The 26,631-nt window shown below is 57.0% G+C and overlaps 8 protein-coding genes across 8 annotated transcripts; 5 read left to right on the top strand and 3 right to left on the bottom strand.

Moving 5' to 3' along the window:
* Nucleotides 1-2,833: 2,833 nt before the first annotated feature.
* On the top strand, nt 2,834-4,518 carry VTJ04DRAFT_8148 (uncharacterized protein; the record flags this gene model as incomplete). Its single annotated transcript, XM_069366553.1, has 5 exons — nt 2,834-2,900; nt 2,989-3,123; nt 3,204-3,221; nt 3,289-3,571; nt 3,642-4,518. The coding sequence occupies 5 exons, from the start codon at nt 2,834-2,836 to the stop codon at nt 4,516-4,518; spliced, it is 1,380 nt and encodes a 459-aa protein (XP_069217476.1).
* A 2,869-nt stretch (nt 4,519-7,387) lies between these two features.
* Nucleotides 7,388-10,016, top strand: VTJ04DRAFT_8147 (uncharacterized protein; the record flags this gene model as incomplete). The annotated part of the gene is made up of 2 exons (XM_069366552.1): nt 7,388-7,516; nt 7,584-10,016. 2 exons carry the CDS (start codon nt 7,388-7,390, stop codon nt 10,014-10,016), a joined length of 2,562 nt encoding a protein of 853 aa, XP_069217475.1.
* Nucleotides 10,017-10,941: 925 nt separating this feature from the next.
* On the bottom strand, nt 10,942-12,384 carry VTJ04DRAFT_8146 (uncharacterized protein; the record flags this gene model as incomplete). The annotated part of the gene is made up of 1 exon (XM_069366551.1): nt 10,942-12,384. One exon carries the CDS (start codon nt 12,382-12,384, stop codon nt 10,942-10,944), a length of 1,443 nt encoding a protein of 480 aa, XP_069217474.1.
* Nucleotides 12,385-14,042: 1,658 nt separating this feature from the next.
* Nucleotides 14,043-15,056, top strand: VTJ04DRAFT_8145 (uncharacterized protein; the record flags this gene model as incomplete). The annotated part of the gene is made up of 2 exons (XM_069366550.1): nt 14,043-14,121; nt 14,215-15,056. The coding sequence occupies 2 exons, from the start codon at nt 14,043-14,045 to the stop codon at nt 15,054-15,056; spliced, it is 921 nt and encodes a 306-aa protein (XP_069217473.1).
* Nucleotides 15,057-16,192: 1,136 nt separating this feature from the next.
* Nucleotides 16,193-18,170, top strand: VTJ04DRAFT_8144 (uncharacterized protein; the record flags this gene model as incomplete). Its single annotated transcript, XM_069366549.1, has 3 exons — nt 16,193-16,200; nt 16,279-16,934; nt 16,987-18,170. 3 exons carry the CDS (start codon nt 16,193-16,195, stop codon nt 18,168-18,170), a joined length of 1,848 nt encoding a protein of 615 aa, XP_069217472.1.
* A 723-nt stretch (nt 18,171-18,893) lies between these two features.
* Nucleotides 18,894-21,377, top strand: VTJ04DRAFT_8143 (uncharacterized protein; the record flags this gene model as incomplete). The annotated part of the gene is made up of 2 exons (XM_069366548.1): nt 18,894-18,938; nt 19,008-21,377. The coding sequence occupies 2 exons, from the start codon at nt 18,894-18,896 to the stop codon at nt 21,375-21,377; spliced, it is 2,415 nt and encodes an 804-aa protein (XP_069217471.1).
* A 1,601-nt stretch (nt 21,378-22,978) lies between these two features.
* On the bottom strand, nt 22,979-24,826 carry VTJ04DRAFT_8142 (uncharacterized protein; the record flags this gene model as incomplete). The annotated part of the gene is made up of 1 exon (XM_069366547.1): nt 22,979-24,826. One exon carries the CDS (start codon nt 24,824-24,826, stop codon nt 22,979-22,981), a length of 1,848 nt encoding a protein of 615 aa, XP_069217470.1.
* A 128-nt stretch (nt 24,827-24,954) lies between these two features.
* Nucleotides 24,955-26,541, bottom strand: VTJ04DRAFT_8141 (uncharacterized protein; the record flags this gene model as incomplete). Its single annotated transcript, XM_069366546.1, has 4 exons — nt 24,955-24,979; nt 25,435-25,612; nt 26,148-26,217; nt 26,539-26,541. The coding sequence occupies 4 exons, from the start codon at nt 26,539-26,541 to the stop codon at nt 24,955-24,957; spliced, it is 276 nt and encodes a 91-aa protein (XP_069217469.1).
* Between the last annotated feature and the right edge of the window lie 90 nt (nt 26,542-26,631).

The raw sequence follows: 26,631 nt of genomic DNA, 5'->3' as shown, positions 1-26,631 counted from the left end.
TGCCAACGAGCAACCTCTCTGGCCCCTTCCTGAGGGGGTAGTGCGAGGACGAATCCCAGCGACGACACACGTACCAATACCCCTTCCAGTTCGATGTCTCATGGCTCTAGGAATGACGGCCTCGAATCAGGGGCCGAGATCTTTTGGGCATCCAGCACATGGTGGTGTCACACGCGAGCATCCTTGGCCGCGTTAAAGCATTTCCAGGAGGAATGCAGGTTGGGTCCTGGGTGAACGGAAAGAAGAGGATACGATGGGGTGAATGAATGGCTTGCGGAACACTGCACAGACGATGGATGGGGGTATGTGGGGGTGGGATTGGCAGCGTCTGCTTTTTTTTGGTTTCAACAGCGAGCAGCGAGTCGGGCAATGATCATGATCATGAGGGCGGGCAATGATGTTGCTGGGTTTCGATGCTTGCAGGATTCAGGAGAGGAATTCAACAACGCAGCCGTTTGGATACTTGGCCGGTTATTACCACCTACCTTACCTAGTTCCCTCTCCTCGCTCTCCTACCCCTAGCGTTGGTTATCTACGTACCTACCTGCCTGTTTGGCTGGCTGTCCTTTGAATCCAAACAACCCGCTGTCATATCCACCATTCTCGCATCTTTTCTGCGCGCGTGTCTTGGACAGTTAAAAGGGCTTGGCGATTTGGGTTCTGCATGTTCTGCGTCTTCTCTTTTTGTTTGCTGTGGTCTTGCTTCATGACATGGTCATTTGGTTTGGACATGACAGACGACGAGGACTTCATGGCTCTTGATTTTTGCGCATTATTTGGAACCTCGGTGTTTGGGATATGAGTATCATGGTCGTTAGCACTCGGTTTCCTAGGTATGGTTGATGGTTGACGGTGATGGGTTTGAGTGGCATGGCAGATGACGGGCTTGGAGGATGTGGATGGATCAGGGAGCTGGTCTCCTGGGGTTGATGCATGTTACTGTTGAAGTCTTGTATTGCTTTCACTTCTTGTTGCATAGTATATGTTCACCTTTTGTCTCCTGTTGGGCGCATCAGTTTCCGGTTTCTTTGGTAGTTTGGCGTTCTCATGTTGGTGGCGTTTTTGCATCGATTTGGATGTTTGGTGTCATGATAAGTAATGCATTCAGTTGCTGGAGTCTTGACGAAGAGGTTTGGATTGTGGCTTGAGGCGCTTTTTTTTTCCTACGGAGTTATCTCCTGGCTTTCTTGACTGCTTGGGTCCATGATGTCTTGATTCTTCACTCGTCTTGGGCTCTGCTATGTTGTTACCGACTGCTTACAACAACAAAAGGTGGATGACAGCGCACAGCCAAAGAGGGGGGTAGGAAGAGAGGGGAGGGAGGTTCTTCTGGGTTTTGTTATTCAGTCTTAGCCAGCGCCGCAGCGATCTTATGAAGAGAGTGTCATTTCTAGTGCCTACTTGGACCGCTCATGTGCCTTGACAGACCACATACAGCCATCCAGCTTGGGCGCGATTGTCTGTTCCGTGGCCGCGCCATCCAGGCTCAAGGGTAATATGCTCCTCTCACTCTCGCTCTTAGTCGAAGGTCCCTCCTTACAACTTGTTGTCGATATACCTCTCCGTCCCTTCTGCTCCGGCTTCTCGGTGGTCGCTGAGTCGATCTGGTGGGTTCGGGTTCAGGGGCCGGGCTGCTGTCTAAGTGTTGAAAGCGCACCTCCTGAAGCTTCTGATACCAGGTGGCTGGGTTTCCGTCCAAGTCAAAGTAGAGGTGCTTAAGATCTGCAGCGACGGTATCCAACATCCACGCCTCCAGGGCTCGGTAGCCTTTCCAAGCGGATTCCCAATCCTTGGAGAGCACGTGGAATATCAACTGCTCCATTATAAACGACTCAAAGTCGCTGTTGCAAAGGTCGGTGCTTGTTTCAGCTGGTTCGTCGGTGGGTTGGTCTGGATACTCGGCATGTCGTTTCTTGTACTTGGTGATGTCTGGCTTCTCCAGTTGCTATGGGAAATCGTCCATGTTGGCGAAGTCGGGGTGTCCGATGGTTACGAAGTCCCGCATTCCGAGGTGTGAAGCCTTGGTGAAGAACTGCCTTTCCCACTCTGTCCAGTTGTTGTCACTGGTGAGGATCACGGTATTATTGGACATTGTGGGGTTTGCCATTTTGCCAGGCTAGGTCACATAGCTGGTGTATTTGCTTCTTCTGTATGACTTGTTGTGTTTTACAAGGCAGGTTTCAGGTCGTGGACGTTTGCTGAGTCCTCTGGAGTACTTATTAGTTGTCGAGTTATGTACTGTAAGTACAAGCCATGGGCCTAAAATGATGTGCTTGGGCCCCCTGAGATAACGAAGCAGTCAGTTAGTGCGCTCAGTCCTTATTGAACTAGTTAACTAGAGCGTTTCTGGCCCCTGGCAGCTTGGAGCGATGAGAGGAAACCCGATGACCAGCCAGCTGACAGTTGCTGTAGACACGGTTGTCTTCCATTCCTTCCTTGGTGACAAAGCCGTTGCAATAGACAGCTTTGCGAGGCCGGATCTCTGAAAGAACACGAGCTGACTAAACGGGATACGATGTTGACACGTTTTCAGGGCTAGGAACAGCGGTCGATTAATCCTTGGGTTGTGATGGTGGTTGTTGTTGGGCATCACCTATCAGCAGCAACGTTGCGTGTAATTTACGCTGAAATGAGGTCGGGCGGATCTGCTGGACTTGGTTGCTCCGCCACCGTATCTCGAGTATTTACACAGACCCCCTTCGCTTCCTCGTCGACATAAGCGACGCTACCCTTTCTATAACTGAGTCACGTCTTGAGTGGAATATCCTCCAGAAATTGTGAATCACAAGATATTTTGCCAGAAAATCCATCGCGTATTCTGTTTTTGCAATCCATGGGGATCGAAACGATCAACGGAAACGGCCACACCAAGGGGCCCGACATTACCGTATTTTCAGGGGGTGAGTGAGCAATCAGAGCCCAAGCGACCGCAGAAGCCTGCATCTCCCTAGCTTCGAGAAGGTCTTTGGCTGACGATTAGTGTAACAGGCACTGCGGCCAATAGCCTCGTCGATGTGTTTAACAGGATTGTCGAAAAGAGAAAATGCCGGCTCAACTATGTCATTCCCATCAGCGACAATGGCGGCAGCTCGTCGGAGCTGATTCGGTTCATAGGGGGGCCGAGTAAGTATTCCGCGTATCTGGTCATGATGAATCCATGAGGGTTGAGGAATGAGGATGATAGTTGACTAACGGTTCTACAGGCGTTGGTGATGTCCGAAGTAAGCCTCTCCCTGGTGTTGTGAAAGGGTTGTGGTATCATGAGGACAATAACCTGACTCTTGCCAGGCCGGCTCGTCCGCTTGATCCCTAACTGCGAAAATGACGAGGAGATGTCGGCTCTCAAAGCATTGTTTGAGCATAGGCTGTCCTCGGACCCCATCAAGGCACGTTTCGAATGGCTCGATATCGTCGAGTCACGGTCGCTGCTTTGGGGTTTCATATCGAGTCCCAAACGCGAGCTCATCCGCTCCGTCCTGAACACCATCAACCTGGAGATCGTGAAGAGGGCCCGGCCGCCAAATGTCTTCAACTTTGCGAGCGCCAGTGTCGGGAACCTCTTCCTGGCAGGGTGAGCCATTATGTTGCAGAACCACTCGTAGGGAAGGGTACCATGCTAACAACCCCCCCCTCTTCCCCAGAGCCCGCCTCTTCACGGGCTCCTTCGAATCTGCCATCTACCTGCTCTCCATGATCTGCTCCATCCCCTCCTCCGTCTCCGTCCTGCCCGCCATCAACTCCAACTTTGCGCACCACATCTCGGCCGGCCTCCGCGACGGCACCGTCATCGCGGGCCAAGTCGCCATCAGCCACCCCTCCGCGCCCACGGCCCTGCCCGACGACACGCAGGTCGCCCCGGCCCTGACGGCGGCCGACCACGACCGCATCGAGGACGCCAACCTCCCGGGATCCTTGCCGGCCCTGCGCCGCCCCAACCTCGCCTTCAGCAAGCACGACGAGGAAGACCTGCCCTCCCGCATCGAACGCATCTGGTACATCAACCCGTACGGCCACGAGATCGCGCCGACGGCGAACCCGCAGGTCGTCGACGCCCTGGGCCGGTCGGATACGGTGGTCTACAGCATCGGGAGCCTGTACACGAGCATTATCCCGAGCCTGGTGTTGCGGCGGGTCGGGCAGGCGGTGGGCGGGGAGACGATTCACAGGCGGATTCTCATCCTCAACAGCCGCATCGACCGCGAGACGGGCCCGCGCAGCGATCCCATGACGGCGACGGATTTTGTCCGGGCGATTGCCCGCGCTTGTCTGGAGAGCCATTCGCCGCAGCTGGTTGGGCGGGATGACGTGCTGCGGCGGTACGTGAGCCATCTGGTGTACCTGGAGGGTGCGGGCCCGGAGGCCGGCGGGCCAAAGGTGGATGTGGAGGAGTTGAGGGGCCTGGGGATTGAGTGTGTCCGGGTGGCGGCGAGGAAGGTGACGGACGGGGATGGGAGGGTGGCGCTGAGGTACGATGAGACGGCGCTGGGGGAGGCGCTGGAGGCTATCATGGACTCGTAAGGGGGTGGGTGCCTGGGGTGGCGTGGAGGAGGGGGGTAAGGTGTGTAGACATTCAGGGGCAAATCGAGGTACGCGGCCCAAGGTCGACGGATGTGTGGTGGATTTGTAAGGTTCCTCGGACACGCAGATAGATGATAGACTTGCCTCGGTTTACTACTACAGAATCTAATTCTAATGCTATTCATGCCCCATCTTTGTGACTACAGGCACCGGACTATGCCAAAACCTTGGGGAACTGGTGTCCCAGCGGAAACGTCAGCGTCAAACCCGGTGTGTGCCCGAGGTTTTAACAGCAGCTTTCTCGGCGGGGTTGATGTCCCGAAGTTGATGGAATCAACCACCTGGTTGAGCCGTGGGGCAAGAGACCGAATCTCCCAGACGATACAAACGAGAACACACGAGCTGTTGCCAGCAGGCAACAACAGCAGATGTAGATGTTGGAGCAAGCTAGGATACAAATTCCGGTTGAGGCGAGTCAGGGCGGCCGGGCGGCCAGGGACCTGGGCTTGGCTTGAGATTTGTCAGATCTCTTGATCTACTACTAACGCGGAGAGAAGTACGCGTCCAGGAAATTAGTATGTAGGTCGGGCGAATCCCCCGCTGTCTTCGACCAAGGCTCGCGGTCTGCTGTGGTATCACCGTACAGGTGCCACAGGGAAGCTTCAAAAGAGGTATGGAAGAACATCCGCGGACGTCGTGAGCTGTTTGATGTCATCTCTCCGGATCTGAGAAACCAGCGTAAGTACACGTATGCGAGTACGTGGATCAAAGCTCCGCGGGTAGATGAGCTCCAGGCAATCTTGGTTCACTTTCGATCGAGGACAAACATGTCGCCACTCGGACGACTCGGACGACAGCCTGATATTTTTAATAATAAGTGTTGAGACGAATGTCCGGGCTGATTCAGGTGTGCCCTCGGGGCAAAACCGATGTCTCAATGGCCTCTCAAGCGTAAGTAGTTGTGAAACGCCTCGCGACCGCACAAACCCTGCCTCCCTGATTGTCCAGAGGGAGCACCGGAAGAGAGGTACAAGTACCCGAGTCTCGGATAACCAAGAGGACGCCACAATAACAGGCAGCCCACTTCATTTGCTGGTCTCCCTGCGTTTGTAAAGACGACCGAGTGCCGGCGAAGACCGATGGAAGGTGAACGGGTCTCAGACATGGACGGCTGGGCGGTTGATAGGTCTAGACTGACGGAGCGCTCTCAAGTCGACGCAAGCCCCGCGATGCCTTGCATGGCACGTGAAGCTGGTCGGCAAGGTGGAGGACCGGTGCATACGAGTAGTACCAGCTGCTTGGTGTGCCTGATTGATGACGAGAGTTCCGCGGGTGCGGGGTCAGGAAAGGACGAGCTGGGAGAGGGTAGATTTGAGGCGGCCCATCACTCGTAGATCTGCCATTCGTGCATCTTTGTGTATGTATGTATGTACATATATAGATACATACATGTCTGATGTGCACAATTCCACCGGTGATCTTGGTTCAAGAGACGGTCGAATCTATTGTGCCTTGGAACATGGAGATAGGGCCTGCTGCCGACAATGCATATCCGGGGTGAAGCGGCAGCAGCAGCATTCACCCGAACCGAGCTTCAACGCATTTATTGTCACGCCGTATGTCTGTACAGAGCACTCCATCAGCTGGTGGCAGCCTTGAGATGGCGAATGGATGGCGATGGACACCGAACAAAGAGCGAGCGGGGACAGAAGTCATTGGAGGACGGATGACGAATGACCGGGACAGATGGATCTCTGCACGGTGCTTCCAAGCTTGGCTTAGCCGCCCTTCCCGGCCGCCTGTTCGCCTTTCTGGGGCAACCCCCACCTTCTTCCCAGCTTCCCGAGCCCCGTGGACCTGTGGACCCGACGTTGCGTTGCTCTGCGTCTGCGTTGCCGGGCCGGGAAAGTGACCCAGACACTCGTGGTTGACTGGTGGTCCAGTGGCAGCAGGTCAGGCAGACCAGGGGAGTTGCGACGGCGATTGCGTCGGATGTTCCAGCATCACAGCGTGATAACATGAGCTAGCTGCTCCCGGTCGCCGGCTTGGCTGTCGCTGACCGCAGGCTCGGGGCTTGTTGTTCACGGACGGTTACAGTGTGTCGCCCCCCTCACCGCCAGCCTTGCCTCGCACCGTTACCTCGCCCATTCCCGCGTTTCCGCTCTTTTGCCTTCGTCCTAAGCTCCTCTTCGTCCTACCAACCAATTGACGTAGGGCGCACTCCGTAACGAATACATCATAGCTTCTCCGTCGAGTTTGCCTCCCATCGTCAAGGTCAGTCCATCCCATCGGCGACCGGCTGCCTGAGGTGTGTCTCGGTATTACTGCTTGCCCTTCCTTTTCTTCCCCCTCAGCTCCAGCCAAAGGGCGAGCAGCTCCGACCACTCCCGTACCTCATCCAGCTTTCTCCTCTCAGACACCACCCATCTCGATCTTCCTTTTTCCAAACTCACTCCTCTCTGCCGTTTGTGCTTTTTTGGCCTTTCAAACCAAAATTCCCCCTTCACATCGTGCACAAACTAAACTCGGCGTCGCCCTGCCAGAGCTTTTTGTCTGGACAGGTGCAGAAAAAAAGACAAAAAATAGCCCTGCAGGCAAGTTAGCGGCGTTTGGGTGAGTTGCCTTCTTTGAGCCGCCGCCAACCTCCAGCGGTTAGAGCCGTGCCACGCGTTCCCCTTCTCTGCCTCGTCATCTCCGACATCCACTCCCTACACCGCCCACCCACCTCATTCCATACCAGCCAACATCATCTTCATCCACCCCATACCGCAACCATCATTTCTTCATTTCCGCCGTACTGCTTGCTGTTTCCTGTCCTCTTGACAGCGGCATCGCTGACACTGCTGAAGCCGTCTGATTGCGAGACAGCATGGCGTCCCAGGCGCCCGTGACCACCACCCCCGACACTCTGGTCACCGTCAAGGTGAACATCGACGGCACCGTCCGTCGCTTCAAGCTGCCTCTCCGCGATGTCGGCGTCAACACTTTTGAGTCCAAGGTACGTTTTCCTCTGTTAGATTACATGGCAACTCATTTGAACACAGCACTTATCGTGTCCTTCGTAGATCCGCGAGGCTCTGAGCATTCCCGCGGATGCCGATGCTCTCATTGAACGGTATTCCGACTCGGCCGCGTCCTATGTGATCTTGGACCAGTCCAACATCTCGGTCTACAAGCAGCTCTATCGTGCCGCCAAGGCCAAGCATAAGCTGAAGCTCCGGGTTACCGTGAAGCAACCCGAGCCCGAGGAGAAGCAAGGACCCCAGCCTGCCTCGGTCGCGGACGAGGCCGAAGAGGAGAGCCACCCGAGTGTGGAGCCGACCGACACGGAGCGCGATTCGGAGCAGGCCACGCCGTTGGAGAAGCCTGCCGAGTCGTCGCCGGCCGAGGAGAGCTCGCCGGCTCCAGTTTCGGACGCCAAGCCTGCCGAGGACAGCTCCTCACAGCACGTCGATGCTCCCACCGTCAACAAGGTGCAGCCGGCCGGCAACGCCGAGTACGATATGTTCAACCCGGGCAACCCGCCCATGTCGTTCGACCTGCCTGCCTCGCTGCCTCGGTGCCCGGTCGCCCGTTCTGATCTCCGCGCCACTTATGCGGTGTGCTGCAACAACTGCGACCGCACGATCCCCGATGCCCACTACCACTGCGCCACCTGCGATGATGGCGACTTCGACCTCTGCCAGGACTGCGTCGACCGCGGCGTGAGCTGCAAGGGCGCCAACCACTGGATGATCAAGCGTTTCGTGAAGGACGGGGTCATCATCAACAGCACTACCGAGCGCCTGGCCCCCAAGCCCAAGCCCAAGGCAGAGCCGGCCCCGACCCCGGTTCCGGCTCCCGCCCCTGCTCCCGCCCCTGCTCCTGCTCCTGCTCCCGCTCCGGCCCAGACAATCCCGGTGTCCGAGAGGATCATCCCCGTCTTCAACGACACCGTCAACATGCGGACCTGCAACTGCTGCGTTGCGGACCTCCCCGAGTCCGAGTTCGTCCACTGCAAGGACTGCGACGATTACGACCTCTGCACGACCTGCTTCGTTAAGAACAAGCACGGCCACCACCCCGCTCATGCTTTCGCTCCCGCCAGCAGCAAGGCCAAGCTTCCTCGCGAGGTCTCCATGCTCCTCGGCCCTGGCCGCGACGTGGTTCACAATGCCATTTGCGACCAGTGCAACGTCACCATCCGCGGCGTCCGGCACAAGTGCCTGGACTGCCCGGATTGGGACTACTGCTCGACCTGCATCCAGTCCGCCAACGAGATTCACCCCAACCATCGCTTCGTCCCCATCTACGAGCCGCTTGAGTACAGGCCCCGCACCTATGGCGGCATGTACGGCCCTGTCCATTTCGGCATCTGCTGCGACGGCCCGCTGTGCTCCAAGACCAAGGGTGGCAACTCGAGCTACATTATTGGCGATCGCTACAAGTGCGCCGTCTGCCATGACACGGACTTCTGCGCCTCCTGCGAGGCGAGCCCTCTCAACACTCACAACCGCACCCATCCTCTCATCAAGTTCAGGACTCCTGTGCGCCATGTCAGCGTGACCACGACTGGCGAGACGCCGGGCCGCCCTGTCCGCACCATGGGTGATCGCCCGTCTCCCGCTCGCTGCCCGTTCGCGCGGGAGTCGAGCGCCTCTCCATCCTTGTTCAGTGGCGTCCAGACCGTTGTCGACGTCAAGCCTTCTGAGCCCGTGAAGGAGAAGGTTGCTCCGTCGACCCCCGCCCCGGCGGCCGAGGAGAAGACTGAGAAAGTCGCTCCTGCTGCCCCTTCGCCCAAGCCTGTGAACCCGAGTGAGCTTGTTGCGTCGTACGTCCGCGACACCGTTATCGACGGCACCGTCTTCGAGCCCGACTTTGTTTTCGAGCAAACTTGGGTCCTCCGCAACACCGGCCATGTTGCCTGGCCCACCGACTGCCTTGTCAGGTTCGTCAGCGGAGACTACATGGGCAGCCTCGCCCAGGACCACCCCGCCAAGACCCAGGAGGTGCAGTTCTCCTTCCAGTCTGCCCCGTGCACCACCTCCATCCAGCCCGGTGAGGAGTACCCCTTCACCGTGACTCTGCGGGCCCCTCCCAAGCCCGGCCGCTACACTTCGTACTGGCGCCTCAGCACCAAGGAGGGTTATCTGTTCGGCCACCGCCTGTGGTGCGACATTATCGTCAAGCCGAAGGAGGTCGCTCGCCCTGCCCCGCCGGCCGCCGTCGTTGAGAAGGCCGTCGAGCCCAAGCAGGAGGAGAAGCCTGCCGAGGTTCAGGTCCAGCCCGAGCACAGCCAGATGATCTTCCCCAAGCTGGACAAGGAGTCGCCGGCTGCTAGCGTCCACCGGGAGGTCAAGCCCGAGCCCGAGCCCGAGGTCGCCTCCTCCGGCCCGGAGGACTTGGACGTGGAGGACGCCGAGTGGCAGGACGGCGACTCGGAGGAGGGGTTCCTCACCGATGAGGAGTACGACATTCTGGATGCCTCGGACGAGGAGTTCTCCAGGTCGAGGGCTTGATTGGACGGACTGTGAAGGGCAGTGAACGTCGGATAACTGGGTCTATGGGATTTATTTTTCTTTTGCTTGGGTTTGTGGAAGGGTGTCTCGTTTTGGGGAAACTGGGTGTGTTTGCTTTGCTTGCGTCTTGTTATGGATGGAGTTCGTTCTCTTGGTCTTTTCTCTCTCTCCCACTCTGGTCCGCTTTCGCCTTGCCTTCTACCTTTTTGGCCCTTTAAAAAGGCAAAAAAATACTATGTGCAAGAAGCACAGAAACAGCAACAGGACCCGTGCTGCCACGTCCTGGCTGCTTCTTTGCCTCTTGTTTTGACACACATGAAAAAGGAGGAAAAGGGATGCTCCGCTCTCAGATTGACACCACAGAAACAACAACACAGTTGACTCTCTCACTCTCACTCTATGATAGTTAGGATCTAGGCTGGGAAACATAGGAAATCGACGTAGCTTTTTTGGCATTACGATGTTTGAATGCTGCGTGTATGCTCTTGATGTGACGACTAAGTAGGTAAGTGCTGATATCTTTCATATGTAGATTGGTGGTAGGGACGTAGCCAAACAGCCAAACGGTCATTTGGGGATCGAGATGTTGGGCCTCGGAAGTTCAACGGTGAATTCGTACATCTAATTGTTACATCTCCCATCATTGGGGATCTTGCGATACCTGACGGTTACGGGGGATGTACCTATTATACAGACATGAGTATCACAGTAGACTCACTCAGCTAATAGTGTCTGGAGGAGACAACGGAGCATAACATCAACATGTATCACAATGATGTCGCGGAAGAGGATGGGGTGAAATGCGTATGCCCTCCTCGGAATATCCGCGGGGCCTTTGTCATTAATAGTAGCCTAGGTCGGCACTTCGAAACATGGTACGGAGTAGACACAACAGCCGGCCGAACTTAACTGCCCGACCCCCCGCTCAGTCAAACGTGATCTTCTTGCCCTGATGCGCCACCACAGCGCCGGTCAACCGCGCGACGTTGATGTCGACGGGCTTCTTCCCATCGGACGATGATCCATCACCCTTCTTGTCCTGTTTGGATTTCTTGGCTGCTCCATGGCCATCCTCCTCACTATGCTGTTGTTGCTGCTGCTGTTTCTGCTTGCCCTTGCCGCGGAAGCGCTTGTTGTAGCGGGTCTGGTCGTCCTCGGCCAGCTCGATCTTGAGTTTCCTGCCGAGGAGCTGGTTGACCCACCATTTGCGCACGCGTGTTCGCGGGGCTTCTTTGGTGGGCTTTTCCTTCTTGGGCTCCTTTTTCTTCTTCTCGGACTCGGAGGAGTCGCTCTCGGAGTCGGAGGAGCTGTCCTCATCGTCGTCGTCATCGTCTGAGTCGTTGGTCGCGCCGTTGGTCTCGTCCTTCTTTTCCCCGTCCTCCTCCTTCTCATCCACGTCCATGAAATCTTCCACGTCCTCCACCGTCTCCTTCACCTTGACGAAACCTTTGACCGCCCACTGCGCAGCCGCGGGCTCCTCGAAGTTGACCCAGCCGTATCCCTTGCACTTGCCCGAATCTTCAAAGGTGGCGACCTTGACCCAGCGGATCTTGCCGCATTTCTCAAAGTGCGCGTGCAGGTCGTCCTCGGTGGTGTTGAACGAGAGGTTCCCGACGAAGATCTTAGTGCTGGCGCGTTTGTCGGACCCCACCGCGGCGTTTCCATTGACGGCGGACCCATCGGGTCCGATGATTGGGGGCTCCTCGTCCTTCTTCTCCGGCCGCCCCTCGAAGTTTTTGGCGTCTTTGATCAGCAGCCTGCGGCCGTGCCACTCGGTCTCCGAGAGCGCGATGGCCGCGACGGCGGCGTCGTAGGTGGAAAAATCGACGTAGGCGAACCCCTTGTTCTCAGGGCTCTTTTTGGACGGGCCGGACCCGGGCGCGGGCTTGGTCATGGGCATATGCACGCGCGTGATCAGGTCGTCGGTGATGGCGCCGCCCGAGTTTTCGACGAGCCATTTGCGAAGGTCGGGTTTGGTGACGGTGAAGCGCAGGTTGCCGATCCAGACGCCGTAAGGGGAGCGCTCCTTCTTCTTTTTCTTCTTCTTGCCGTCTTTGCCTTCGTTGCTGCCGTCGGCTGCGGCGCCATCTTTTTGCTCGTCCTCCTCGCTGTCGCTTGAATCGTCGTCGGTTTGGGTTTTCGCAGGGAGGGCTTTGCCCTTCTTGAGAAGGCGGCGGGCTTTCTTGGAGGGAGGCTCGGGGAGGCTGAGGTCGACTTCGATCTCGGCGAGTTCGGTCTTGCGCTTCTTGGACTTGGATGTCGTCGAGGAGTCGTCGGCCGGCTGCTGTTCGGTCGGCTGCTCCTCGACAGGAGCCTCTGCCGGTTCGTCCTTCTTCTTTGACTCCTTTTTTGAATGCTTTTTCCCCATGATGCCGAATGCCGAGTGCAGATCCAATGTGTGTTGTTAGTTCTTGTGGACCGTGTTCCGGGGAGCTCCCAGCAAACGCTTCGACCGTCCAAACAAGCCTTCGAAAATTTCCAGTTCCTGATAAGTGATAAGAGATCTGCGCTATCCAAATTTAGGTGGGCCATCCCTGTTAAACTGCGGGGAACCCAAGAACGACACCGGGCAGCGCTCCGTGCTGCCTCCGGCCCCGCACTGCCATGAACCCCCCCAACCTCCATCCATCCACCACCCCTATCTTGAAATCTCAAATGCCTAGGTCGGTCCGACGCTGGAATTGCGGGAAAGGAATCCTCTTGCATGACCCTGCGACGTTGCCACTGGCCCGGCGCCTAGCCGACTTTTATCGAGCCAATATCCTTATCATGGGTTCTCAAGTCAATGCAGTTAACCCAAGCAGTTGCGGATGTTTCATCGCACGCAACAACAACGCTTAGAAGCATTGATGGAATGCTCACTCAACATTCAAAATATGGCCCGAGTCTTTGTTGCGCACCGGTATCACAATCCAGTGAAACCACGGCGCAAAAAAATAACCGGGCTCTCCGGCCGGCAATCACCATTGCCACGAGTCACAAACTGCAGCCAAAGGCTCCAATCCAGGTACGGGTCAATGCCCGATGACGGCTCAGATCGCTCCGATCCTCCCTCCACCTCATGCAAGGACAACTCGGGTTGTTTTTTTCCTCCCTGTCGGCCATGTCGGAGAATCGCCGCTGCTTGCCACGCGGCAAATTTCCAGGCCCGAGGCAGCTCGGCAGGGTGAATGCTTTATAACCTGAATGGTGTCATTGGGCTACGTCAAGTGGCTTTTCCCCAAGGCGCGGGTCGTGGGGCAAGATTCGTGGAGAAGCCCAGTCTGAAGCCTGCAAGTTAGGGTAATGCTAAATATGTGCGTCAGCACGCGCACAACAACCTGGATGGTTTGTTTCGGAGGGCCATAGCTAAGGTGCTGTGTGGTGGCCCGGCTTTGATGGGCATTGGGCATTTGCATTGCTGCGCGGTGATGTGGCATCCGGGTTGGCGGGAGCCGGGAACAGACCTGGCGGTTCAAATGGATCGTCCGGCCCTTGTCACTCGGCGCACTCCCACCCCACAGAAGCCCTTTGTGGTTAGGCGAGAAGCTGAGAACCCTCGAGCCGAAAAGCCATTGGTGCTGTCCGGGAACAAACGAGCGGTGGGCAGGGTGGCATTGGTGGTGGGCACTGTGGTGGACCTGTGAGCAGCACCCAAGGGAAAGAAAAAAACAGTGCGCCTGCGTGCACATCGATGCCCCAGCCAAGGCCAGATCCCGCCCAGCAAAGAGTCAGTCGCCGCACCGAGCGAGGCCCGGTCATTTGTCCCTTGGCCAAGCGCACCTCCTCCTCATTTGATTGAAGAACCTCCCCATCCCCAACCTGCGGGCACCCGCAGGCCTCCCTTCCTTTTGCAACAGGAGAGAAAACCCAAAACTCTGCGACAACCCAAACGTCATCCCCGCCATCCGACCCGGCGAATTTCGTCGTCATCGTCGTTGCTCCGACGCCGCCGACCGAGAAATCAATTTCCACATCATCTTCCGACAAAAAATCAGCTCGTCTGGCCGACCGCGGGACATATCTGGACGTCTGGGCCTGCAAACAATGAACGCCCTTTTATCGCCGCAACCGCCGAAATTCAGTCTTCAGTGCGAAACTTCCCGAGTCCCGCCGCCGATAGCTGGTAAGGCATCACTTTTCGACGATCGCACAGCAAATCATGCGACATTTTGTGGCGATCCGCATCCCCCGAACCACCAAGCTAACATGCGGGCAGGTTCTCCGTTCACCATGGCTTCTCGGAAACGCAAGGCGGACGACAACAACGATGAAATGTCGGTGTCGCCTCTCAGCTCTCCGGCTCCCTCGATCCGGCAGCTCGCCCGGCCGTCCAAGAAGATTCGCGGCGGTGCCGATGTGACGGGCCGTCCCCTCTCCCTGCCTCGGCTCCTCGAGACCCTCGACAACTCGCAACTCCGCACGGTCCTCCAAACCATCTGCGAGCGGCACCCGGAAATCGGCCGCGAGGTCGCCACTAGCGCTCCGCGCCCGTCGGTCGCATCGGCACTCCAGGTCATCAGCGAGTACCAGAGCAAGCTTCAAGCGGCGGTCCCCTTCGGCCAGTCCAGCTCCGACTACACCTACTTCCGCGTCAAGCAGCCCCTGGTCGCCCTCGTCGATGCCATTTCGGACTTCACGCCTCAGTTCCTTCCGCCTGTCGAGTCCCAACCTTCCGTCTCCCTGCAGTTTTTGGACGGCGCGACGAAGATTATCCACTCCCTGCCCGACTGGGAGAGCCAACAGTACCGCCACCACAAGGACGGCGCCTACGACGAGCTCTCTAACGCTTGGGCTCTTGTCATCACCGAGGCGGCGAAACGGGGAGGAGGATTTATCCTGCACCGGGACGGTTGGGATCAGAAGCTCGCCAGGCACAACCAGCAGTCGGGCGGCAAGTTGGCGCAGGCCATGGCCGCCCTGCAAGCCGAGGTTCCTTGGACAGGGAACCACGCGACCGCGGCGCCGACGGGCTCCTCCTCCCTGTCAGACCCCAACTCGATTCTGAATCAAATCATTAACGGCAACTACGGTTCACCAGTTCGTGTCGGCCCGTGGTAGTGGAAGAGTATCCCGCCACGCCGGCATTCTCGATCAGAATCACGACCTTTCTTCTTTTCCTTTTTCTCGGGGATACGGGGCATTCAGGAACATGGGAGGCAGCACATAGATCGGGGCGCATTAGGGATGGGAGTTCTCGGCGTTCGTTGAGACATTTTTCTTTCTGGCTCACTTGAGCTCTGATATCCGTCGTTACGGTTTCCTACTACTTTTATCAACAGGTGGGCTTACGGGCTCTGCCTTGACACAGGCGTCTCCGGCCTTGATGGGAGGGTGGGATGGAAGGGCATGTATTTCCTTTATTTTTCGATGTCAGGTATTATCGTCCTGTCGGGTTTATATGGGATCTCGAGTCTCAACCTGTGGGTTTTTGTACATGCGGTTTTCGCCCGTCAATAGCAAGTGTGACTCTGGCTGTTGTTACCATCAGAGAAGGCTGTCGATGTTCCAGTTGCTGTTGAGTTGAGTGTCCGGAGGTAACTTGGCTACTTGCTCCGGATACCGATTCGTATTTTCACGACAACCAAAGGGAGCCGGCTCTCGAGAAAGAGAAAAAACCTACATGGTTGTTGTGGTTGTGTCGGGTAAGCTGTTTCTCTGGGTTTCCAGATTTGGTAGAAGTGATGTTTGAAGCCTTCCTGTAAATACCTATCGTACTCTGTAAACCTTTCCCATCATAAGCACAATTACATCTACGGCTTAGCATTTCGTGTCTCATTTGAGATCATACGAGATGAAGGCACTCCCATCAAGCTTGTCGTTCGTCTGTGATAAAAATGATGCAAGCCGTCGGGGACTGTTTTGGCTGCCCAACGGCGGGGTGTGGGGCACCCAGGCCTGCCCCGTCGCTGCCAGAGGCAACCATGCACGTGACGTCCTGTCCTTAACGCGAGGAGCCCCACCGCCGCGTCTCTTGTCCCTTCCTGAACGCGTTTGGCTTCGCATCGTCCCCAAAAGGTAATCCAGGCACCGAACCACGCAGGCAGCAGAGCTCGGGGCAAGAGGCCCAAACATTTCCAGCTCAGATAACTGCATCTCATACCAGGTACCTTTTGGACCTTTGTGTTGCACCCATTCCCGCCCAAACCATCGCCATTGTTCGCAGCGCATGACAGGGTCGCGTCGAGCTCGCCAAAATGCCCGCGTATGTTGATCTGGAGCCCCATCATCCACCATGACTGTCCGTCATACCTGGCCTATGTCTAACTGCTGGTCTATCTAGGCCTGGGGATCAACACACCTACGTCGCCAATCCCTACGTGGATCAGCCACAAAGGATATCTGAGTTTACGGCCCAGGAGGTTGCCACTCTCCAAGCCCGACTCGACAAGCAACTCGGTCCTGAATACCTCTCTTCCCGCAGCGGTCCTGGCGGCGTCCGCTTGCAATATATCTCGGCCGACAAATGCATTAACCTCGCCAACGAGGTCTTTGGGTTCAATGGCTGGTCTTCCTCCATCCAATACATCCATGTGGACTTCGAGGACATCGACCCTAAGACGGAGAAGGTCAGCCTGGGCGTCACCGTGATAGTGCGGGTCACGCTCCGCGATGGCACGTATCACGAGGACGTAGGGTTTGGGCAGATCGACAACTGCAAGAGCAAGGCCACCGCGTACGAAAAGGCCAAGAAGGAGGGCACCACGGACGCTCTGAAGCGCGCATTGCGCCAGTTCGGAAACGTGCTGGGCAACTGCATCTACGACAAGACGTATCTGCAGAAGATTGCTCGCGTCAAAGCGATGCCGGCCCGGTTTGATGAGAGCGCGCTGCACCGCCATCCTGACTTCGTGCCGAAACCAGCTCCCGAGTCGGCCGAGGCGCCGAAGGACGCGGCGACAACCGCACAGCCCGAAAACCAGGCGCCGCCTCCGAAGCGTACGTGTCTTGTAGCTGACATGTGATGGGATTGTGCTAACTGTGTTGGTAGTGATTTCTGCTGATTCGTTTGATGATTTTCTGGGAGAGCTGGACGAGGCCGACTTCAACATCCCTGATGATGGGTTTCCTGACATGGTGATTGTGCCACCGCCAGCGGAGATCAAATCGGAGATGGCGGTCGACCAGAACGCTGGCGGAATGAATGGCAACAGGCCGATGCCCCCTCCTCCAGTGAACCAATTTTCACGGGCAGTCCCGACGAACAACAACCCGCCTCGGCAGCCTCCTCAGCAGCCAGCACAGCAACCACCGCGTCCAAACAATTCCAACAATTTCCAAGGCGCAGGGCCGGCGCAGAACGGAAACGGTCCACGCCCGCCGGGTGGGCAGTTTAACCAACCTGGGCAATTCAACCAGTCCGGACAGTTCAACCAAAACCGTCCTACTGCCCCCGCTCCCACCAACAGACCGAGTCCCAATCCCAACCCTCAAGCATTCATGACGCCGCAGCGTCCAGGGCCTAATAACCAGGCCGGCCCAGATAACGCGCCGCAGAGCGCGTCGTTCGAGGATTCCGGGTTCTTCTCGGCCCGCGGGGTTAAGGTAATTGGGGGGGACGACCAAGCTCAAATAGAGGTTGATAAAGGTCGGACATTCAACCCGAAAGCGGAGGCCAAGTCCATCCCTAAAACCCCGGGCATTGACCACACAAAGAGCAAACCCGTGTCCAAGAGTCTTCAGCATGTGGCTCCGAAGGTTTCTGAGGGATCGGGTGACGGCGCCGCGCCATCCAACAACAAGCCAGGCGGTCCGGGCATGGTTCCTCCAGGCCAGCAAGCACGCCCACAGCCCGCCATGGCTGGTAACGGCGGTCCTAGGGCCAACGTCAACGGCGTTTCTGGCGGCGGGCCTCGCCCGGGACCCGTGGGCGCCGCCGGACCTCCGAGGCCCGCCAATGTGGTCAATCCGCAGCTTGACCAGACGAGGCGGATTGGTGCACCCGGTACGTCTAGTCCACTGAGCAACCGCGGCCAGTTCCGGCCTCCGACGGTCAAGCGAGCTGCAGTGGGGGCTGATGGGCCTTCGCCCGGTACGGCGCCGGGAGGCAATATGAACGGCGGAAATAGGGTGCCCCTTGCGGATGTGCCTGCTTACTCTGTTGTCGGAGGCTCGGCAGGGAATCCCGCTGGCGATGCGACCGGACGAGACTTCAAGAGGCAGCGGACTTCTTGAGGGCTAGGGAATATGTTGAGGCTAGGCGATTGACGGACTCGTAACTGGGACAGCTATGATGAAAGCGGCATATCGGCATGGTTTATGACTTTGCTGGCATACCCATTATGGAAGGGAGTACGGGCTTGCGGACTTCATTTTCTACATTTTCTTTTTCGACTTGCTTTCTCTCATGGTACTGGGACTAGGGATGGTAGGGAGGCGTTTGCGAGACATGGCAGAGCTGGGATTTGCTGGGTGGTTCGGGCATCAGATTGTGGCAATGACATCCATGTATTGTTTACTTTCATGTGTCGGGTAGACGACGGAACAAGAGGTCGGCTTTGAGGGTCACTTATTCACACTTCGGCTTTTTACTCTCACAGTGAATCGGCATCGTCTTTGATGGAATTCAATGTCAGCCTGCTTACTGTTCACTCTTCCTCGTCTTCGTCACCAACATCGTCGAACCGGGTCCTCGGTCTCCTGGGACTCCACTTTGGCAGACGGATGATCATCATCGCTTGACATGTGGTTGGCTGGCGGCATCAAGCCCCCTGTCCATCCGGCCGGACCGGCCCACAATTCCCCAGATCTCGGCCCCGGTTCCGCGATCGGACCTGAAAAGGGAAGTTTGCCATGGCGCAAGCCTCGAAATCTTTTTTGTTGGTTCACGGTCCCCTCTTCTGACCACCGCCTTGGCAAGTCCTGCCAACGACACACTCGGCAACGGGGACAGCAATCATGAGGCCAATTAATGTTGCCGGCAGGTCAGGTGTGGCCCTCCGGGTGCGTAGCAACCACAAGTTTCAAGGCCTCTCTGGTTTGGGGGAAGACCACTAACATGGAAATATTCAGAGGGCCTACCAAAGCCAACTCTTGAGGCGAGCTACCACCACACGTCCCTACTCGACCGGCCCGTTGCTGCCCCCGACATACGAGCGGCTCTACAACAAGTACGCCGAGGTTCGCCGGGTGCTGGGCACCCAGCGTCTGACCCTGGCCGAGAAGATCCTCTACAGCCACCTGAACAACGTCGAGGAGTCGCTGCTCACCAACACCAACAATGGCCGCTCCATCCGCGGCGTCGCCAACCTCAAATTGCTGCCGGACCGTGTCAACATGCAGGACGCCTCGGCCCAGATGGCGCTCCTCCAGTTCATGTCGTGTGGCCTGCCGAGGACCGCCATTCCCGCCAGCATCCACTGCGACCACCTGATCGTGGGCGAGCGCGGCGCCGACGCCGACCTGGCCACCGGCATCGAGACGAACAAGGAGGTCTTTGACTTTCTCGAATCGGCCGCCCGCAAGTACGGAATCGACTTCTGGCCTCCGGGCGCCGGAATCATCCACCAGACCGTGCTTGAGAACTACGCCCTGCCGGGCCTGATGATGCTCGGCACCGACAGCCACTCCCCCAACGCCGGTGGTATGAGCACCATCACGATCGGTGTGGGAGGTGCCGATGCCGTCGAGGCCCTGGTTGGCGCTCCCTGGGAGCTCAAGGCGCCCAAGATCTTGGGCGTCAAGCTGACGGGCCGCCTCGGCGACTGGGTCACGCCCAAGGACCTGATCCTCCACCTCGCCGGCCGCCTGACCGTCCGCGGCGGCACCGGTTACATCATCGAGTACTTCGGCCCCGGCGTCGACTCCCTGAGCCTGACCGGCATGGCCACCGTCTGCAACATGGGTGCCGAGGTCGGCGCCACCACCTCCATCTTCCCCTACACCGACGCCTCGGCCCGCTACCTCAAGGCCACTCGCAGGGAGCAGGCCGCCGTCAACGCCGACGCCTTCCAGCGCTTCCCCGGCGCCGGCTCTGCCGAGGACGCCTTCTTCAAGTTCCGCGCCGACGAGGGCGCCGAGTACGACGAGCTGATCGAGATCGACCTTTCCAAGCTCGAGCCCCACCTCAACGGCCCCTTCACGCCCGACCTGGCCACCCCGCTGTCGCAGTTCAAGAAGACGGTACAGGAGCAGCAGTGGCCCGAGCAGCTGTCGGCCGGCCTCATCGGCAGCTGCACCAACAGCTCGTACGAGGACATGACGCGCGTCGAGAGCCTGATCCGCGCCGCCAACGACGCCGGGCTCAAACCTAAGTCCACCTTCTACATCACCCCCGGCAGCGAGCAGATCCGCGCCACCCTCGAGCGCGACGGCACCCTAGACACCTTCACCGACGCCGGCGGCATCGTTCTAGCGAACGCGTGTGGTCCATGTATCGGGTCCTTCAAACGGTCGGATGGGGTTCAGAAGGGCACGAGGAACGCTATTTTGACGTCTTATAACCGGAACTTCCGTGGGCGCAACGACGGCAACCCGGAGACCATGAACTTCCTTGCGTCGCCCGAGATCGTGACGGCGATGGCGTATGCGGGGTCGACGACGTTCAATCCGCTGACGGACACGCTCACGACGCCGTCGGGCGAGCAGTTCCGGTTCCCGCCGCCGCGCGGGCGCGAGGGCCCCGAGACCCCGTTCGAGGAGGGCAAGAAGGAGCTGGCGGTGCTGTCGCAGGAGCCTGACGCGTCGGTGCGGGTGGCGATTTCGCCCACGTCGGAGCGCCTCGCGCTGCTGGAGCCGTTCGACCCGTTCCCCGAGTCGGACCTGTCCGGGCTGCGCGTTCTCGTCAAGGTGGCGGGCAAGTGCACGACCGACACCATCTCGGCGGCCGGGCCGTGGCTCAAGTACAAGGGTCACCTGGCCAACATCAGCGCCAACACGCTCAACACGGCCGTCAACGCCGAGACGGGCGAGGTCAACGTGGCGTACGACGCGCTGGACAACGACGCGCAGGTGACTATCCCCGAGCTGGCGGAGCGCTGGAAGAAGCGCGGGCAGCCGTGGCTGGTGGTGGCCGAGCACAACTACGGCGAGGGGTCGGCGCGCGAGCACGCGGCGCTGCAGCCGCGGTACCTGGGCGCGCGGCTGATTGTGTGCAAGAGCTTTGCGCGCATCCACGAAACGAACCTCAAGAAGCAGGGCGTCGTGCCGCTGACGTTTGCGGACCCGGCGGATTACGATAGGATCGGGGCCGGCGACGAGGTGGCGACCATTGGGCTGTACGACATGCTTCGCGCGGGCGGCAAGGGGGATGTCAGGTTGAAGGTGACCAAGAAGGGGACCGGCGAGGAGTTTGAGATTCCGGTCAAGCATACGGTCAGCGAGGACCAGGCCAAGTTTATTCTGGCGGGGAGCGCGCTGAACATGCTCTCCCAGAGGGCATAAGGGGGGTTTGGAAGGGTGAGGTTGGATGAGGAGAATTGTTGTGCAAGCAGGCAAGCGTTGGAATGGGATCTCGGCTGTAACTTGTATACCTATAAGTTGGTGATGGATCTGATCTGTTGTGAGAGTGAAATCAAGAGGTTGAGAAAACAAATCTAAGAGGGATACCCAACTATCTTGTGCCAGGCCAAGCATGTATGGCTTCTATCAACTAAAATTGTCTCCTTGAACTACTTGTTTTGCGATCTATTCCTGGGATCGAGTTGACTGCTTTTTCTGCATTGCCTGATATGTGCAGCTGACGAGGTAGTTGGCTGCTTTGTGAATTTACAGACTCTAGACCCCTCGGACTCGAACCAACATCTGCAGACACAACACCGATCATCACCCCTCATAAACCACTTCTTCCACAACCATCCCTCACATACGACCATACCTACTGGAAAACTCGGGATCCCGTCCGCTCTCCCTTAGATAAGCCAGTAAGGGCCAGACTAGTAGTTGGGTCGGTGACGACCAGCGAATCCCTGGTGTTGTATGTTCTTTTTGAGTTTTGGACCTCTCGTGTCATCCATCAGGCTTTGATGTTTGGTGCGATTCAACAGGTTCTTCAGTCCTGTGAGGGTTGGTTGTTGACTGACTAGTGTTCATAAACTGACTGATCATATCTGAAGGGGTGCTTGTCCTAGTGAAAATGGGCCGAGAATGGAATGATTATTGGGTTGTGGACGACAGGGTTTGGTTCGTTGTGGGATGGACTTTACTGATAGTAGGTGAGATATGAGTTGTCCATCATGTTCCGCATTTCTGGACATAATACCCGATCAGGGTTGCTCCAAGTATTTACTCCATGAGTTTTCATTCGGAACTGGTATCCAGGTAGCTGTGCTATGCTCCAACTGTCCAGGGCTCAGACCACCCGGAATGAGCGTTCAAGATTATATATTGGGCTAGGGTCGATATACAGTACTTCAGCTTTGTATGCATGTCCATACATATCAGGTCCTGTATATACATACATGGCCACCTAGGTCAGCCACCTTGATGCGGGGCTGTTCTCAACAGCTTGGCTCTAAATCCAAATTATCTCTTAATTGCCATCCAAATGTTCAGGGCACTTTTCAAGCACTTTGCCTTGTATTATTTGATGCTCCATTCAGGATTCTGCAACCCCTTATTGAAGGGGTATCGATAGCTCAAATATGGTGGGCATTTCCTCCCCCGGCCGCAAAGCCAGGCCACGAGGTCCAGTTCCTGCCCCTTCATAATCTCCGAAGGAGCCTCATAATAAGCTAATGATATCATACCCCATAATTCCCCTCCCAAAATATCACAAGGCTCATAATACATCCGTACTGCGCCGTGCTCCTGTAAAAAATCCGAAGCCGAATAACCCCATGCACCAGATACCATGTCCTCTCGAAGCAAATAGAGCGCCGTGCCATGCATGCCTAGGTATCCCCCAACATACCGTTTTGTCCCATGCCATGATGCCGTTGATCCTTTCGCCGTTCCTATCAGCAAAGCAAACCGAGAGCATGACCGGGATCAATCATCCCTTGAGAAGATCTCCATGTCCTTGACAACCCTGATCGATCCTGTTCTCACGAGCTCAGCGATTTCAGCTGCGTGGCGCTCAACCCAGAGAAAACCACTATCCCCGCCGCGTATTCCGCCCGTCTCGCCATCACCCGACCCGACTTCCTGCTCCTCCTAACGGGCAGTCCGCGGCTCGTTTCGCTGGCGGCATTTCCATTCGCACCACGGCCGACCGACACCAGAGTTGTCCCGTTCACATTGGGGCCAGGCCCAGGAGCCGACTCAGCGTCACCTCCAGGAGGACCAGATGAGACAGAGGAGCGGGAGGACACAGAACGAGCCGTTGAAGCCGCCTGGTTGTTCACGGCCAGACCTTTGAGCCGTTTCAGCATCCTCACCCATGCCGGGTTCTCTTGGATCTTCTCCGGCAGGGTCTCTTCGAAGGAACTGACGGCTTGCTCCTGCTGCTTGAGCTGCTTCTGCAGCGACTGGGCTGCCCGGCCAAAGTTCGCCTTTCTCGTCCCACGTGCCCGGATCTCTGCCTGTTTTGCAGCATGCCAGGCCTTCGAATGCGGTTGCGGCCAGTGAATGCGTGGATCAATGTCCAGATACAATGGTTCGTCTTTGGGCTGGCCGGGTTTAGGAGGGGGTGCAGGCAGACTTGCGGCGGCCGTCTTGACCTCGGGAGGGGGTGAGGCTGCGCCGGGTTGGGAGTAGATCAGGGCGTCAAACAGATCTATATCGATCTCTTTGGGTCTCGGAACCTGGAATTTCCGGTCGTCTGGAGCTGGTGGGGGTTGGCGTGAGGGTTGTAATGTCTTCTCGGGCAACTGAGTTGAAGGGAAGGTTGACCGGAATGGTCCGTGGCCATTCTGCGGGTCTGGTGGCCTGTGTACTTCAGCAACAGGCGTCCTGTTGACTTCTGCGACGGGTGACCCATTTGCTTCCGTGGCTGGTGTTCCGTGTACTTCCGCGATGAGTGTCTTCTGTGGTTCCGCGATAGGTATCCTGTTGACATCCGAAACAGCTGCATGAGATGACTCGTTCAGACCCTTCTCAGGTGTCTGACCAGAACCAATGACATCATCTTCCCTGATACGCGCTGGGGCTAGTTTCGGGGTGGCAACCTCTCTCTCCAAGGAGCAATTCTCAAGCCCGGAGATGGACGACAGTTCCGACGACGCTGACACTCGACGCTGGTGAGCCTCCAGTGACCCATTCTTCTCAGCAATGGGCCAGTTCGGAGGCGGTGCAAAGTTTGTTTCGGGCCCGTCAATGAAGCGCAGGTGGGCGCGATTCACGGGAAGCCGTCGCATAAAACGGCCGCCCAGCTTTGGTGTGGCTTTGCCTTCTTTCCCAGCATTTACGGCTGGTTGTCGCTTAGGCGCCACATCGTTCAGGCGAGTTTGAGAGACGTGATCTGAGGCCGACGAAAGCCGCAGCTTCTTTTGCGGGGGTTCCTGATCACCGGACCGAGGACTAATCGGCGGAGAATGAACCGAGAGGTGAGAGACAGGGGGTGGCGGTGAGTGAGACGCCGAATCGTCTCGTGAAGTTGGCGTGCTTGCTTTGGGTGTTGGTTGCTGAGGGATTCTCGGTGGTAAACCGGCAGTTTTGCGATGGACAAATTTCTTGCTCGCAAGTGCCCCGAAAAGGCTCGCGCCATTGGGATGTGCTGAGACGGGTTTGGTCGCATTGATACCGTTTTCCGACGCGAAAGGTTGCTGGGAAACAGGCGGGCCAAACATTCGCAGGTGAGTGTCGCACAAGACCTGCTGTTTCTTAACCATGACGGAACATCCTGCAAATGAGCACTTGATGAGGGCGCCAGGCGAATTAAGAGGCTGAGGTTGTGCGACGGCAATGGAGGATAAGGCGTTCCTCGTCGGACTCATGGACGAAGCTGGAGCCATGTTGATGATGATGGAGCTGCCGCCACCAGGGTTTGGTAACCGTTGACTCGAGAGGGCGGAGCTGTGAGAGGCGGCCCAGGTTGTCGTCGACAATCTCTCATGGTCAAGGCCGACGCCTGGTCAGCAACTTAAGACTTGAAAGTCCAGTTGCTGCTGTCAAGTAGTTTTGTCAGCGGAATGAGATCTCAGACTTAATTTGCAAAACGAAGAGATGGAATCTCATAAAAACAAAGAAAGCTGATGAGACAAAAGAATTCAAGTCAAAAAGCCTTTAATGAAACTGTGGTTTTTGATGCCGAGTTGAGGTCAGTCGGAAATCGGGATGAGATGAAAACACAACGGTCAGTCAAGACGGTTGGGGCTTGGCTGGCAAAAATACAGAGGAAAGGCGGCCCTGTCACATCCATGTGGGGAGAAATGCCGGGGCCGTTGCTTTGGGTTCCAGCTTCTGGAATTCACCCATTCTGTTGTGGGCATGGGGCGCCAGTCCGCTGGGATTCGGCCCAAGACCCCCTGCTGCGATGACACACGCGGCTGCTGGCCTCCGCAACAAGCCAGCTGGGTGCGCAAAAATATACAGCGCAAAAAATGCTGGGAAGACGCCCTACCTAACAGACATGAGTTGTGTTTTTGCGGCCAGCGGCAGTCGGGATAGCAACACCTCGCGATGACCCCAAGGAACAAACGGCTTGTTCGGCAGCCCAGGCTCCTTGCATCGCTGCCAGCGTGGCGCCGGCGTCGAGGGGCCGAGCTTGGCGAAAGCCGTGTCCAACGCGGGGATAGGTTCTGTTTTCAGCCATGATTGAGTTAGCAACTCCTGAAGCAGGTTTGAATTTCAATTGCCGTAAAGTGATTGAAATCCAGAGAGGCGTCTCAGGTCTTTTCAGTTTCCATCGGGTCATCATCCAACAAAGCTGCAGCGGGTTCGTGGTTTGGATCAAGCGGCAGCCTCGCTGCACGAGGCCGACGCTGACGCTTGTCTGCGTTTACTGGCCGCGGCCTTGCGAGGTGTTGGTGTCCACCACAGCCTTTGGACCCAACTCTGTGAAATCAATAAAATCAAAGCCGGGTTCCGAAATGTGGCAGCGTTAAAGACAAAAGTGTCCAACGCGGTTCGATTTACCCGGCTAACTCTCACATTGCCAGCTGCCTCGAGGCAACATGAGCCTAATGGCGAGTCGCCGGGTGCGCATGGCGCAAGACCATCTTGATCCAAACCACAATCCCAGAAGAGCGCGGAGTTGTCTGACCTTTTACCAGATGCTCATCATTGACGCCATGAGGTATAGGGAAAAATAGCATAAGAGGGCGGTGTCCTTACCTATGTGAAGGGCTCCAAGGTTTTTGTTGTCGGTCGAGTCCGAGGCTGGGTTGGCTCGAGGAGTCTTTGGCTAGGTGCTTCTCTGCATTGATTGGCAGTTTGCACGGGGAACCTTAGAAACAAACTAACGGCAGAAGTGCGAGGTCAAACTAAAAAAAACAAAAGTATCAGAGAGATGAAAAGGATTCCATTCAGGTTTAGTTTAGATGGGCCGTTGGGATTCAAATCAACACACGGCGGGAAGGGAAGTTGTTTGGAATTGAGAAGGAAGGAAAGAGTGAATGAGCATAACTGAGATGCTGGGATAACAGCGACGCAATTGACGGATGGATTCTCGCCAACCCATGTCTGCTTGGTCCGTGCGTCTAGCCTAAATCGTTCCGCCGCCTACCATTCTCGGCTTAGCGCCACGGAAAGCTCCAGACGCGATAACAGCTTGCGTCTCGCGATAACCTCCCCTTTTTATAGGTATGCCCCTCGGACA

This window comes from Mycothermus thermophilus (assembly GCF_041956435.1).
Source record: "Mycothermus thermophilus strain CBS 625.91 unplaced genomic scaffold VTJ04scaffold_5, whole genome shotgun sequence".
NCBI lineage: Eukaryota > Fungi > Ascomycota > Sordariomycetes > Sordariales > Chaetomiaceae > Mycothermus > Mycothermus thermophilus.
Note: the sequence above shows the minus strand (reverse complement) of the source record. Positions and strands in the feature narration are given on the sequence as shown.